At 39.3% G+C, this 16512-nt stretch overlaps 1 protein-coding gene across 1 annotated transcript in view; it reads left to right on the top strand.

The window, feature by feature from the left end:
- Window positions 1-8239: 8239 nt before the first annotated feature.
- atp10b (ATPase phospholipid transporting 10B) overlaps window positions 8240-16512 on the top strand; it is a 47202-nt gene continuing 38929 nt past the window's right edge. Inside the window, exon 1 of the mRNA XM_056250283.1 lies at window positions 8240-8820. Coding sequence (XP_056106258.1) covers window positions 8411-8820 — 410 coding nt within the window. The 5' untranslated portion in view covers window positions 8240-8410. The remainder of the gene's footprint in view (window positions 8821-16512) is intronic.

Below are 16512 nucleotides of genomic sequence, written 5' to 3' on the forward strand. Positions count from 1 at the left end.
ATATTTTTTCACCAGAGAAAAGATCCCATTAATCTCCCACTAGTCTTGTGATTTATATTTCATACAGTGTGCAAAGAGACCCAGGTTTAAGCCCTGAGCAGATATATATTATTTTTAATAAACCAAGCAAAATATCAGCTGAACTTGGCAGCCAGGATTATTATTTAAAATGGCAGATTTAACACTTTTTCCTGTAATAACTATGTTTGTTTTCCATGAGAACAAGTAATGTAGACCCATAATAATAATATATATACATACATACACTACCGTTATTTTGAAGAAAGTATTACTTTTATTCTGCAGGGATGCATTAAACTGATCAAAAGTGACAGTAAAGACATTGATAGTGTTACAAAAGATTTCTATTTTAAATAAATGCTGCGTTCTTTTGAACTTTCTATTCATCAAAGAATCCTGAAAAATGTATCACGTGTACACACAACACTTGCTCTCTCTCTCTCTCTCTCTCTCTCTCTCTCTCTCTCTCTCTCTCTCTCTCTCTCTCTCTCTCTCTCTCTCTCTCTCTCTCTCTCTCTCTCTCTCTCTCTCTCTCTCTCTCTCTCTCTCTCTCTCTCTCTCTCTCTAGATAGTTAATCAAAATAAATGCTATAATTCATTCAAATAAATGCAGTCTTACCACACTACTTTATCTCTGTGTCTGATTCAAAGTGGACAGAAAGCTAGATCTAACGAGTCATAACTGATGAAAATAACTGTAAATTTGATCCTTCTGGTCAAATATTGCGCTGAAAACCTAAGTTGTCAATGCTGGCAAATGACCATGGTATAAGCAGGATAAATGACTCCGCTATCATAGCCATAGATTACCCTTACATACATTTATACATTTATTTATCTTAGATAAGTAGTAAGAATACTATAAATAAGTAATAAGTAATGCATAAATAATAATAATAATAAGTATGCACAAGTACTGTTATCAAACATCAAATAATTATGGTTTTCCCCAAGTCAAGATCTAACCCCATTGCTGTGTATTACTGTGTCAGGCTGGTTGGGATGCTCATTCAAACAGAGCTATGTCAGAGTCACAGTATTCACACAGGGAAATTGGTTTAGACAATTTTCATTTGCTGTTTCAATCCCCTCTATTTCTTACCACAAGGACCATTTGGAATTCCTAAAGACAAAGAGCTGTTGATAGTGATCAAGGCTTGTAGGGCAAGACGTGTGTACATGGAGGGTCTGCTAATTGACATCTTTAGTACAGTGGGGGAAGTTGAAATCTTCTGATTGGTCAGTTTGAATGTCTCACATTTGGTTTTCAGTCACATGGGCAAGGAAGGGACAAAAGAAGATCTGTAACAGTTTGCCGAGTCTCTTCTTTTCGCTGGCTCTTCTTTCCCTCTGGGTCCCTTTCTTAGGGCACTCTTCCTTTCCCTCCTCTTTTCTTTGTCTCTTTCTTTCTACACTTTATCTCTCTCGCTCTATCTCTCTTCCTATCTCTCAGCCTAGGTAACAGTATATAGTACGATTAATGGTATACGTTTTTATCATCCCACATCTATTTTGTAACTATTTTAAGTGCAGTGTTGGGGAAAGTTACTATTAAAAGTAATGCATTAATGATACTCTCTAAAAAGTAACTAATAGGATTACTTAGTTACTTTTTTTGGAAAGTAATGCATTACGTTACTTTTGCATTACTTTTCCTCATCTAAGCTGAGCTTGCCTGTTTGACTTTTAATAACAAAAAGTTCTATTTTTGGCAAATGTAAAGGCCCTTTCACACCAAAAGTAAAATAAATAACGAGAGGAACGTCTGCACTTCGTCCACTGGCCACGATTCAGCCATTTCTTTTTTGGAAGTTTCCTTTTTCTTCAAGCAAGTCAAGCAAGTAGTTTTAAAACAGGTACTACAGCGGTGGCTGTTACTGGCTAAAGTGGCTATTTAAATCTAGAGGGTTTGATGTCTCGCAAATACAATGACGCTGGTAGTGACGATTCTGTCTGACCAATCAGTGATCTGCAGTGTGTTAGTATCGGTACCGTACGCTTGGAACCTCAACAAAGGTGGTACCATTTAAAGCGAGCCGAAGCAAGCCGTACCGTACCATGCAGTGAAAAAGCGCCAAAGCGTGCCGTACCGAACCGTGCCGTACTGTACCATGCAGTGGAAAAGCGCCATTACTTCAGCAATAAAACAACAACAAATTAATGTGTAGAACTACAATAACTATCATGTTCAGGCAGGAGAGCTGTCAGTCAATTAATGGGAAAATAAAGTAACTTGCATTACTTATTTGAAAAAGTAACTTTTGTTGTTAAATTTAAAAGTAATGCGTTACTTTACTACTTGAAAAAAGTAATCTGATTATTTAACTCGCGTTACTTGTAATGCGTTACCCCCAACACATAGCCAGATATTGTCATTAAACCTTTCCAATGAAAAATGATGTGCTAGCTAGTTTTGATTCAGTATTAACATGAATGTGTTACCTATTGCAATACAATATCGTCACTAAAGCCATGCTCTCCCACATATTTGGCGATTATAACTGCGCTTATTTCCGTCGTTGGTATAAGTAGCAGTGGGTGGTAATAGACAAGAAATTAACAGTTTTATTCCATCTTGCTGATGACGTTTCAGTCATTCGGCAATCCTGCAGCCTCAATAATCAATAATGGTTTATTGATCGTCATATCTGTGTATTGAACTGGAAAGTGTTCAAAATAATAACACACATCAACTTTAAATGGCACATAATTGAGCTGTCTCCTGGGCTAAGAAAGAGCAACCTCTGAGCAATAATATTTTACTCAGGGAAGATAGAAATGCACATGAGACCTATAAGCAAACATAACAAAAACATGGGGAAACAAGAGACCCTTCAACACACAACATCGTACTCGCTTATATATAGTATTTATAGCAAGATCTCGTTCCCTCCCCTTTTCGTTCTTTTCTTTTCCTCTCTGAAAGGGCCCTAGTGTTGTTGAGATGCGAGAGGGCTGAAAAAAGAGAAAAGCGGAGTAACCAGATGCTTTCCTCTCTTCAATGCTTCTGTGCCACTGGAGGAATTAAGGATTCACAGATCTTTGTCCTATTTGTCAGGAAGTGGAGAGATGGAAGAGAGGGTAAGGAAACAGAGAAAGAGAGAGGGATGGAGGGAGAGGGGTGATGCTCTACTATAACAGCTGCTCCACCGCGCTGCACGAAACAAGAGGGCCAGGCATCCTGGGACGAGGCAGCCGTACGCTCCACTACTGAACCTCTGCTTTCATCAGACTTACACAACACATGGTGCGCTGCAGGGCCATGTCAGCTAGTGACAGCTGCAGAATGGGCTCTCTCTCGCTCTCTCGCTCTCTCTGTGTGTGTGTGTGTGCGCTGCTATACTTGCACCGAGACAGATATATGAGCGCACTGCTTTTAATCACAGTATGGTATTTATATATTAGTCACTTCACATGTGAATGCAGTACCTTGAGGTGCAGTGATTTTATTGCAGAAGTTGCTGGATTTTAAAAGCTTGGGTTCATGTAGGCATGATTCCTCGCAGAGAAAAGGTGCGGTCACATTTAGCGTTGTTCAGCGAATTTTTGGAGGTGAAATCCGGTCATTTTTATTGGGAGTCCATGTGATTTAGGAATTGTGAGTTAGTCATGCGGAATAGAAAGCTGCTTGTGATTTGAAAGTGACTTTTGTGTGAGCTGACTGATGAGCCACAACCTTAAAACCACCTGCCTATTATCCTGTAGGTCCCCCATGTGCTGTTAAAACAGATCTAATGTGTTGAGGCATGGACTCCACAAGACCTCTGAGCGTGTCCTGTGGTTTTTGGCATCAAGACATTAGCAGCAGATCCTTCAAATCCTGCAAGTTGCGAGGTGGGGCCTCCATGGATCGGATTTGTTGGTCCAACACATCCCATAGATGCTTAATGGATTGAGATTGGGGAATCTGGAGGCCAAGGAGACACCTTGAACTCTTTGTCATGTTCCTCAAACCATTCCATTCCAGTTTTTTGGTGTGGAAGGCTGCATTATCCAGCTGAAAGAGGCCTCTGCCGTCAGGGAACATCATTGTCATGAAGGGGTGTGGTCTGCAATAATCTTTAGGTAGGTGGTACGTGACAAAGTAACATCCACATGAATGCCGGGACCCAATGTTTCCCGACAGGACATTGCCTAGCGCATCACTCCCTCCACCAGCCTGCCTTCTTCCCATAGGGCAGCATTACGTTTGCCAGCAGTTTGAGCTACAGCAGCTCTTCTGTGTAATAGGACCAGACGGGCTAGCCTTCGCTCCCCATGTGCATCAATGAGACTTGGGCACTCATGACCCTGATGCTGGTTCACCGGTTGTCCTTCCTTTCACTTTTGGTAGGTACTAACTAGGGCTGCATGATTAATCGAAATGAATCCGCACACGATTTGGTAAAAGCTGCGATTATTTATGCGCAGCTTGTCAGTGAAGCACGGCTCTCGCGCGACCAAATATGCCCCGCAGAAATAGATAATGCATGTCATTCCAGGACATCCCTATGGGCATCATAATATTGCTGTAGCTGAATGAACAGAACCAGGTGTTCATTGGGACCGGGAACTGTTTTGGAGATGCTCTGACTCATGTCGTCTAGCCATCACTATTTGGTCTTTGTCAGAGTCATTTAGATCATGGCCATTTTACCTGCTCTCAACACATGAAATTCAAGAACTGACTGTTCACTTGCTGCCTAGTATATCTCACCCCTTGAAAGGTGCCATTGTTACTGTGTTATAAATTCCCCTACACACCTGACTAAAGCATCTCCTAATCGACACCCAAGCCTAGAGTCTCCTAATCAATGCTTACAAATTTATCCTCTAGTGCATCTCCTGATCGATGTCTTGCTGAGTCGGACGGCATCTCGCCCCTTATGAACACTATCACTTGGGAATAAGGTCTCTAGTGCTCCACTAACCTGCTGCGCAGCCGACAGACAGACTCCAGACAATGCCTTTCAATATGTTTTAATCACGGCCGGGAGGATCTCGGATTAATTTCGGTGAGAATCCATAAAGAGTACAACAGTTTTTATAGAATAGGAGCATGGCAAATGTGACATGATTCATTACATCATTTTTCTCCAATAAGATTTGTTCTTCACATGTATAACTCTCTGTTACTAGGTAAAAGCAAATTATGATTCATTGAGCCTGTTGTTGGGGTCATGAAGTTAAATAACAAAACTAGACAGCTGTCCCCTTTTGTTATATTCAGACACACTAACTTTGTCCCAAGTGTTGGGGACTTAGTATTCAAAAGCATATAATTGTTATTCCTGCAAGAAAAACAAAGCACTCGCGTCGCTTAAAGGCACACTGTGGAACTTTTCAACCTTTATAATATATTACCAAAACCCATTGAGATGGTACATCGACTTACAATAGGTTGAATGACACGTCTGCCGTAGCCTGAAGGTGTCTGTATCGCTTTTCCTAGCACTATGTAACTTCGGGGTTCGGGTAGGAACCCGAGCACAAAAAGAACTACAAAATTCGACCGCTTTACGGCATACGTCACTTCCCCCACCACTTCCTCAGATTCTGACGTGAGTGCTCAACTCGCGTTTGATTGCCGTCTGTATGTTTTCGTCATGGCCGAACCAACAGCTACAAGGAAGAAGGCAAAGGTTTTGTCAGAGGACACTAAAAAAAAGAAAAAGGCATAGTGACAAATGAAAAGCCAGGACGAGGATCGCCATTGGTCCAGCGTTCGCTCGCTGGCGTGAGCTACAGGAGGAGGATGGGTGCCCGACCGATGCTAACGCTTGCCTGCACACAAATGCCGTTTCCAAGGTGACACAGATAAATCATATAAGCAGTGTAGTATTTTCTGGTATTCCGGCCACAGCCGATGGTGTTATGAGTGTAATAAAATGCCCACAGCCCATTGTTCATTTCTACACACAAACACAGCCCGCCACAGTGCAGGGCTCGAACAAATAAAATCGACTCATGTCAAATGTACATTAAATGTAGTGAACGTTCCCACGACTCAGTGCCCACAAACACTACACACAACATGTCCCACGGTTTCTGTAAAACGAAACCAACACACGTAAGTTACAGTCAGCTCAGGCCGACGGTGTTTTTAGTGCAGTAAATGTGCCCGGCCCGCCGTCCCGCGCCCACATTCACTCACAGACATGTTAGCACTAAGCCGCTCGCTCTCTCTCAGCAGACTGCTATAAGGGAATCGAGCGCGGCCAGGCTGCCCGCCTCAAACACTGCAAGCACACACAATCTAAAGACACGGGAAGCTGACCCACTGTCTATGGGCGGACCGGTTGACTGTTTGTTGACTTTTGCGACAGTGCTGCGGAGCTTGTGGCCTCTAGGGACGCTAGACGTGAAAGTTACAGGTCGAGCGCCACTAGTGGCCAAAAGTTCCGCAGTGTGCCTTTAATAATATTGAGGTTAAACCACTGGAGTCACATGGATTACTTTAATGATGTCTTTACTACCTTTCAGGGCATTGTCATTAAAAAGATTTTCATTTCATTGTTTTCATTCAACACAAATTTTGTGTTTCGAAGATGAACGAAAGTCTTACAGGATTAAAATGACATGAGGGTGAGTAATGTTTATTTTTGGGTTAACTAACCCTTTAACTAATGTAACCAAATGACATCTAATTGTGAAGTGTTACCATTTTTCTGTAGTAATTTGTCTTTCAATTTTAACCTGCGACTGCATAGCAATGCACTTGAAGCCGCTCAGAACACTTTAGCAACCACATAGCAATGCATGTCAGAAAAAATCTAGTTCTCTTTAAATTTTCATCCGTCACTTCTCTCTCGATGGAAGACTTGACAAACCTCACCATTATCGCACATGTAATTTATAGATGTTTTGTATTAGTATGGGCCGAGTGGAGGTGATTTTGTACTCGTTTCAGGTGAAGTGACACATAGGTCTTAACAATACTGCCGGAAATGATGACATCCGCCTGCGAACAAGTTTGTCTTCATTGCATGGGCATGACATTACTGACTGGTTTAATCCTTAAAATACACAGATAGAAAAAGGTTTTTCTATTTTCCACATTTTATAATCAAAGTTATTGAAGTATGAAACGAAAATGGAATTATGTGAATAATGTAGCGCTCAAAAATGTTAAACAAGCTTTTGAGTAGGTACTCATTTTGAATAAGCAATTACTTCACGACAAAAAAAAAGTATGTTTTATGCAGTATGAATATAATCTGGATGTACTACATTCACCATGTTACCTACCAGCATCAGTTACGTTGCTTCACTTCCATTCACAAATCCTCTCCGGTGTCTTCATGGGATAGTAAAGTGTCCATATATGCACACTTCAGAATCTCACCAGAAGTAGTGGGTCATCCGGGTACTTTTTGCCTACTCTTTTATGAGTACTTCCTTTGTCACATACTGTTTTTCGCCCACTATATAGTAGGGAAGTATGCTATTTCAGATGCAGCCACTCTTTCTCTAACCAGCATCATAAGGTGCATCCTGGGAAGCATTTGAAACAGCACTGAAAGAGTTCACATGAAGACTAGAATTTTGGGTTTTTTTTGGCCGCTTTTCCTTCACTATCTTCAATTAAATTCCTCAACTAAAAAAAAGATATAAATATATATTAAAAATGATTGTTTTGAAAAGAAATCCATTTTGTACCAAAAGATACAAAGCTGTCACTGGGGTGGTACACTTTAGGTACCATTATGTACCTTTAAGGTATTCATTTGCATCCTTCAGGGGTTAAAAAATGTACACGTTTTGAAAAGATACCACCCCAGTGACAGCTTTTTTACCTTTTTTTTTTCTGAGAGTGTACTGTAGAAATCTAATTTCAAGCATTTAAGCATAAATCTTCAGAACAAATCATTTTATAATTTTCTTTTTCACTTAATTAACAAAATGTGCAGGCTTCTGACAGGTAATGACAACACTGTGTCTGCAGTGAACATGCACTATTATTTATGCGGATGACTGCAGTGAGCTTGAGTATATCCTGCTCAGAGCTTTGATTAATGTAATTGGGTCACCGGGGTGTCGTTGTGTCTTTGAATCTTTATTTCCAGCTTTGATTCTGACGCTGTATCTGTGGCATACGGTGCTCTGACAGCATACCTTCACCTCAGACAGGTGTTTGTTCCCATAGAGGGCGGTCAGGGGAGTTTAACAGGTGTAGTCTCAACCCACATTTTCTTGCTCTCTCTCTCTCTTTCTCTCTTTCACTTTCTAACTCACTCTCTCTTTCTTTTTCTCCGCATTTCTCACTCGTACAGGTGATGTGAGAGGCATACAGGGGCAGCTTCTTATAAATTTTGGTAGCTGTGCAGGAGGACCCCCAAAACTGCAGGATTCATATTAAAGCTCCAGATCTAAGTGTCATGCAGTGCAGGTTTATTCTGCCTGAGACATCATGACCTGGACAAACCCTCTGACCCTTCTTTGGCAGGGCTGGGCGAGGCACAGGGACCGGGACAGACCCATCAGGATGGTGGTCTCCAACCTGCCCTTTGAAGATCTGAAGAAACGTGACCAGCCGAACCGCCAGTATGAGGGCAACGCGATCAAAACCAACAAATACAGACTTTGGTCCTTCATCCCTATGAACTTATTCGAGCAGTTCCACCGCATGGCCAACGTTTATTTTGTGGGCCTGGCCATCTTGAATTTCATCCCGGTGGTGAACGCGTTCCAGCCAGAGGTGGCTCTCATTCCCATTTGTGTCATCCTGGCACTGACCGCTGTCAAGGATGGTTGGGAGGATTTCCGGAGGTACCAGAGTGACCAGCAGCTCAACAATATGCCTTGCTTCATATTCAGCAGGTAAACAGTTTGCACGTCATTGGTGTAATAACTGTGAAGTGAAAATACAGTATATAATTAATATTCATAAAATATTACTATTAAAATATATTATAGGGTTGTCAGTTAAACATGTTACTTTAATGTAGCGGTTCTCAACCTTATTCCCCCCTGTTGTACAACATAATATTCAAAGCCCGTTCAAAAAAGATATTTACAGAAGGCCTATTTCTTCTGTAATTATGATAAAGCTGATTATTTTCAAACTTTTATTGACATATTGAATTAATGTAGCTAATAAAATTAATTTATGAAATAAATTAGCCATGCTTCATTTGAACTAAAATGAATTGTTTTAAAACAAGCTAAATTAACACTATAAAAATGTATTTATTCATGCACCCTGCATTCCATAAGGCACTTTCCGACCATCGGATCAATTCTGAAATGCTGAAAAACTAAAGGTGCTAAAAATGAATGCTGAATGCTAAAGAACAGTGAGATGCAACATTTAAATGGTTCATTTACACAACACATTCAAAAATTGCATTAAAAACATATTGCATCCTTAAAGGGTTAGTTCACCCAAAAATGAAAATGCTGTCAGTAATTACTCACCCTCATGTTGTTCCAACCCCGTAAGACTTTCGTTCATCTTCGGAACACAAATTAAGATATTTTTGACTAAATCTGAGAGCTGGATCACTCCTCCATAGGCTTCTTAAGGGATCGAAACTGGCCGGCCCAAAAGTTATGAAACACATCGTTAAAATCCGAGTGACTACAGTGGCTCAACCTTAAGTTTATCAAGCGATGAGAATACTTTTTGTGCGCAAAAAAAATAAAAAAATAACGACTTTATTCAACTATTTATTTCCTTCTCTGTGGGCCTCGAGATTTCACGTAGTGAAACTACGCAAAGCTTCTAGGTTGTACGTCACACGCATCACACACATGTGATGCGTGTGACGTGCAACCTAGAAGCTTTGCGTAGTTTCACTACGTGAAATCTCGAGATGAACGAAAGTCTTACGGGGTTGGAACAACATGAGGGTGAGTAATTACTGACAGAATTTTCATTTTTGGGTGAACTATCCCTTTAATATGTTCCTTGAGGTTCACTTATAATGTTAATACTTTTTTTGCACACACACACACACACACACACACACACACACACACACACACACACACACACACACACACACACACACACACACACACACACACACACACACACACACACACACACACATATATATATGAGGAAAAACTGTTATTTTCAACGCTCATTTTGACCCTCTGTCTGAAATGATTTGTTTTTAAGGGGGAGGTCCTTTAAGGCTTGTCAGTAAACGGCCGCTGTTGTGATTGGCTAACATCATTGCATGGAACAGTATCAACACCCACTCGCTATTGCACACGAGTAGGTGTTTTGAAAACATTATGCGTATAAAACGAACATACACGTGTCAGAAACTGAACGCGGATCTGTATACTGTATCCAGAGTAGACAGCGTCAATGATTATAATGGGTGAATTAATGCTAATAATAAGTGACTGAATGCTATGGTGCGATGATTCGTTATTGTCTCTGGAGGCAGTCATATGCCAATATACTTGCCCATGTGAAGCCACAGACCCCGCTGTGAAACTTGCAGGATGGTTTAATGATACAAAGACCTCTTATATGTATATTTTACAAATTTGATTCTTATGTCATGACCCCTTTAAAAAAACAATAGAACATTCGGAATAGAGTAAAAAGGTAATTCATTTTCTCCATAGGAAAATTGATTTTGAACGGTAATTTATAAAGGTATAAAATGATATCATGGCTTATAACTCTTTAACGAAGACTTAAAAAAAAAAAATTTTTTTTTATAATATTATAATATTTCACTCATGTTTTTCACCACGCATTTTCTGTTTGTGCTGCAAAGATAAAAGCTATGTCATTTAATATCTGACACTCGTAACTAGTTTGAATCCCATTTTAAACAAAAAAGAACTCCAAGATACAGCCATGTCAAAAATGTTACAACCATCCCGGTCTCCCCCCTATTGTTTGAATGCCTTGATTTGACCAAATTTGAAAGCTGAAACATTGTTTCACACCAGAAGTAACTATGTCTTGTCTGTCGGTGCATTGTCAGTGTCCTCTTTGCTCCGTAATGTATGTTTCACTGCGTGAGAAAATTATGTGTGACGTGAGAGAGTAGCTGTGTTTCCATCCACACGTTTTTATCAATTCGATATACCAATTTGATCGCAAAACAGCATGTGACGCACAGGTTTTTACGCACAGGTTTTTATCCGCTTTAAAGCCGTTTGACGGAAACACACTTTCACCAGCTTTATTCGCATGAGGTTTTTTACCGAACTTCAGATAATTCGATTGACAAGTGGATGGAAACATGGCTAGTGTCATGGCTTGTCGAACCTAGCAACAGTAACTAAGGGGGAGGAGTCTTTGCGAAGGGTCAATTGCAAGACACATTTTAAAAAGTCAATCATCTTTTCACTATAAGCCTGCATAGCATCTTAAAAATGCGTCCGTTTATATTAATGAATACTGTACTGCAGATGGGTGCTCATAAATCATTTAGTGTCTGAACAGAACGGTTTCTGCATTCCTTGTTAGGTGTATTACACTGGGAAATTGGTAGAGGTTTTGATAAATATATAAAAATAAATATAGATGAAAGTTGCTGGTGACTATACAGTGACTACATCAAATGTCTCTCTTGCTCTCTGCACTCTTTCTTGCCCCCCCATCCCCATCTTTCTGTGAGCTGTGTCGTGGTGCAGGCTCGCTTGAATTTGTGTTTCACTTCATCTGTGTTTCGAAACCCCATGGGAATTTTTGACCTAGAAATAAAATTTGTGTGGGAGATTTTTTTCCTTCTTTTGAAGAGCAGCACAATGTCTTGCATCCAACGCATTGTGTGCATTTTGACGAGATCCTCATCATTGTGTTGCATCAGAGGGGTAGACAGAGAGGCATCATTTAGATCTATTTTAAAATGACTGAATAGCTGGTGGGAAAAAAGAGTAATTCACCACACTTGAAGAGAGAGAGAGAGAGAGAGAGAGAGAGAGAGAGAGAGAGAGAGAGAGAGAGAGAGAGAGAGAGAGAGAGAGAGAGAGAGAGAGAGAGAGAGAGAGAGAGAGAGAGAGAGAGAGAGAGAGAGAGAGAGAGAGAGAGAGAGAGAGAGAGAGAGAGAGAGAGAGAGATTTCGCAGCAGTCACAGGTACACCCTGAGATATATTTTTACTTCCAAAAGAGATTCCAAATCCATCACTTATTGCCATGGTTACTTAGTCTCTTTCATTTTATTTTGAGCTAAGCCGCTGCTCCATTTTGTGATTCCCGAAGTGTTTCCATACGGGGGAGCCCAGGTGGCCCAGCAGCACAGGGGCAGGAACTGGCTCGGGTCGGTCGAAACTCAAACTGTCCTGACGTGCCTGTCATGCCCAGAGGGGGTGTTAGAAAAACTACCCCTATTGCCATTTCTACACTCTAAAAAATGCAGGGTTAAAAAATAACCCAACCTTAACCACACCGCTGGGTCACTATAGGACAGAACACGCGCTGGGTTGGTTTGACCCAAGTGCTGGGTTTGTCCATTTAACCCATATTGTTGGGTCATTCATTTGACCCAACCAGTGGGTGAAATTGACCATCTTGCTGGGTTAAGTCTTACTCATGTGCTGGGTTATTTCCTGTATCATTGCCTTATTAAAATTAGTAACAAATATTTTTTTATATTACCGTACTAATGTAAAATAATGATTGTCTCTGTAATACAATAAACCAGAGAGGCCACTGTATATGTGATTTCAATCATTTATTTTATTTTTTTACATTTTTAATACATCTTTAATATTTTTTTGTAAACAATTATTACAATTATACAATGTATACTCATTCTAAGGTAAAAAAAACATAACGGTTCATTAAGTAAGGTCTTTATACACCACTGAAAACATAGTTATGTATATGATATTGCATTTCTGTTAACAGATCCTCCTAAATACAGTATTACACAATGCACCTTTAAAAGTCAATAAGAAACTAATTTGAACTCTTATACGATTATGATTTCATTTATTAAGATGTGTTGATTTATTAAGAATAGCTACAAACATTTACAATGCGACTAAATATCACAGGGTTTTCCTCACATTTGACAGAGGACGATTCTTTTCCATTAATTTGATACACTGCTTCGTGTATTTAACATGAAAAACAAAATAAAACTTTGAAACAAAGATCACCAGCCTCCAGCAAAGACTCGGTCTCGATGACGTGGCCTGGAACAATGGCAACGGTCTGACGTGTCCCCCTCGACGCATCCCTGATGCTCCAGTCATTTTGTAAATATTCATCCATGTTGGTCCCCAACTGTTGATTACACACAATCACTTAGAGTGTTGCAATATAACTGTCATGCAAGTTTTTTGTGAAAGTATTTATATTTTTTTTATTGCAAACATTACCAAATATGGCCAAATGTGAAAAACAAACAAAATGTATATTTACACATCTAAATAGACAATTAGCAGTCTAAAATAGTCTGGGATTCAGGATAAGACAAAAACACGATTTGGAAAATGGATTCATGATGTACTCGCTCATTATAAACATTTTGTACATTTTGAACACAAAAAAAGTTATGGACTGCAGCTTTAAAAAATTAACAAAAATCTATTTAAAAAAAATGCAATTTTATGTTGCAAACAGAGACTGCACCTTTAAATATTCTAAACCTAAATTAATTTCATAGTTATCAAGCATATCAAACTTACAGGTTGCATGTCAAGGACCTCTGAGCCTCTTCTGCCCTGGTGTTTAAAATGGCGCTGTTGTGACAATAGCAAAAACTATTTATTGGCCTCAAACATCGCGCACACTTGATCCATGACCACTGTCTTAGTAGTACTAAATTATTCTTAGTAGGCCTACCTCAGGTCCTAACAACTTATAATGGGTTCAGGGCGAGAACATGCTTAATATGAAATCGATTTATTTCTCATTGCCTCAGTCGCCGTTTGTAAAGATTGCACGTCCGACGTCATACAGTTATTATTTGATTTTTTTGGGTAAAAACGATCCTGGTTCCGACATAGACATTACAGAAGAAACACGCAGACTGTGCTGGAACTTACCCCCGTCGCTTCTTCTGACGAGAATTTCTTAAATGTGCCAGCAGACTTTAGTTTCCACACAGACTAGACTTTTTCCCGCAGTTTTTACGTAGGCCTACGAGCCCTATAGGGACATAAACATAGGCTACTGCGCGTGCACGGGTTCATTCAAAACGCTTTCCTCACTTTTAATTACTAAACGTCCACAATAAATACGATATTTACGTGATGAAATTAAAATTTAAACTACATATTTCATCAAGGCTGCTGATATAGCTGGTTTACAACGTGGCATTTTGTCAAAAAATCTAACCGGCTAGCTGTTACTAATGTTTTACAGAATAAATACGTTATACCCCTCGCACTTCCATATCAAAGACTGTATGCTGAACAGTGAAATTATTAATGTTAAAAATATTGGTAAACATATTAACTTACCATAAAACACTGCCTGCTCCGACCTCCGAGTAAAGTCCTCCTCGAGTCAGAAGTGAAGAATCCAGAAAGTTCCGCAAAGAATAAACCGGTTGCTGGGTCAAAATAACCCAACCAGCTGTTTATTTGTGAATTACCCCCTTACAACTCATTTTACCCAGCATGAGCAACCCATTAATGTGTTTACAGTGCCCCAAACAACCCAGCATTTTGACCCAGCACAATCAACCCAACAATTTCTTTACAGAAACAACCCAGCATTTTTTTGAGTGTATTATTCACAATATGTGCTTTGCTGTTGTTTTAATCATGTCACAGTTTTGGACAGCTGGGTTATATTATATTCAGATAATTTTAACATGAATTCTATGTATTTATTTATTGACCATATATACATTTACTTGTTACTACATTTTTACTTGTCATTCCAAAGAAGATTTGTCTTCAAATCGTTTGTCTTGTCAGTAAAATGGAGTGGCATTACAGTGGATGCAGCCTACGGTGTAGCTTAAATATAAGTTGTAATCATACAGATGCTGCAGGTACATAAAATACAGTTGTGGTCAGAATTATTGGCACCCCTGGTAAATGTGAACAAATATGGCTGTAAAAATAAATCTGCATTGTTTATCCTTTTGATTTTTCATTCTCTTTCATTGGGGGGGAAACTCACATTATGAAATAAATTTATTTTCTTCAAAACACGTTGGCCAAAGTTATTGGCACCCCTATCATTTTTTATGTGTAAAATATCTCTGAAGTATATTCCCATTCATATTCACATTTGTTTTTAGCACACCAGGGTGACTAGGAGCATAAAAATTATCTAGCTATGACTTCTTGTTTCACAAGAGTATAAATATGAGGAAACACAAAGGCCAAATTCCCTTAATCATCCATCACAATGAGTAAAACCACAGAATATAGTTCTGATGTGCAGCAAAAGATTGCTGAACTTCACAAAATAGAAATTGGCTGTAAGAAAATAACTAAAGCATTGATTTTTCCCATTTCCACCATCAGGGCAATAATTAAGAAGTTTCAATCAACTAAAGATGTTACGAATCTGCCCGGAAGATTATAATGTCTATGTCTATTATAGTCAAGTCAAGTCAAGTCAAATATATTTATATAGCGCTTTTCACAATACAGATTGTATCAAAGCTGCTTCACAGTATCAATCAAAACAACTTAACAGTGTTTGTTTATTACTGGAAAAGACATCCAGGTTTGGTAGAGCTGATCAGTGGTATGATGGGTCATTTAATTTGAATATCCCAAACTGAGCAAGCCAAAGCAAGCTTGCTCAGAATACCGTATTCCAAAGCAAGAGCAAGCCAAATTATAGTGTCTATAATGTCTTAATGCATGGCGAGAAGGAAAGTTTGAGGGGCCAAAGACTGTCCAAGGATCACAGATGGAGAATTGCAGAGATTAGTTGAGTCTTGGGGTCAGAAAGCCTAAAAATACAAATCAAACAACCCCTACATCACCTCATGTTGTTTGGGAGGGTTTCCAGAAAAATCCTCTTCGCTCCTCCAAAACAAACTCCGGCATATTCAGTTCAGCGGGACCGGATTCTGTGGTCAGATGAAACTTAAAAAAAATGGTTTTGTCAACAAACACACCAGATGTGTTTGGTGCAAACAGGGATAAGAGGTACCCCATGCCCACGGTTAAATATACCACTGGATCTTTAATGTTGTGGGCCTATTTTTATGCTTGAGGTCCTGGACATCTTATTCAGATACATGGTATCATTGATTCTAGCAAATACCAACAGATAAAAAACTACTTGGAATCTTATAATGGGCCGTGGTTGGATTTTCCTTCAAGACAGTGATCAATTTTAAAAGTACTAATAAACAGCCAATATCATTGTAATATGCATGCTAGTAAGCAAGCAACTAGTTAATAGTGATAATTTGACCCTAAACTTAAGTTTTACCCATTATTTATTAAAAAAAAAAAACTAGTTTTTATTTTTTAAATCAGGTATACCATAAGTAGCTTTTTACGGTAACAACTGTAGGTTGCCACTTTTTACAGTGTAAGTGAAGGAATTAGGATTTTGGACAGTCTGATAGTAAGTGATGTTGCGGTAGGTATTATTGTGTGTAGAATCCT

Source organism: Rhinichthys klamathensis, unplaced genomic scaffold (assembly GCF_029890125.1).
Source record: "Rhinichthys klamathensis goyatoka isolate OS25496 unplaced genomic scaffold, OSU_Roscu_1.1 h1tg000068l_1, whole genome shotgun sequence".
NCBI classification, from domain to species: Eukaryota; Metazoa; Chordata; class Actinopteri; order Cypriniformes; family Leuciscidae; genus Rhinichthys; species Rhinichthys klamathensis.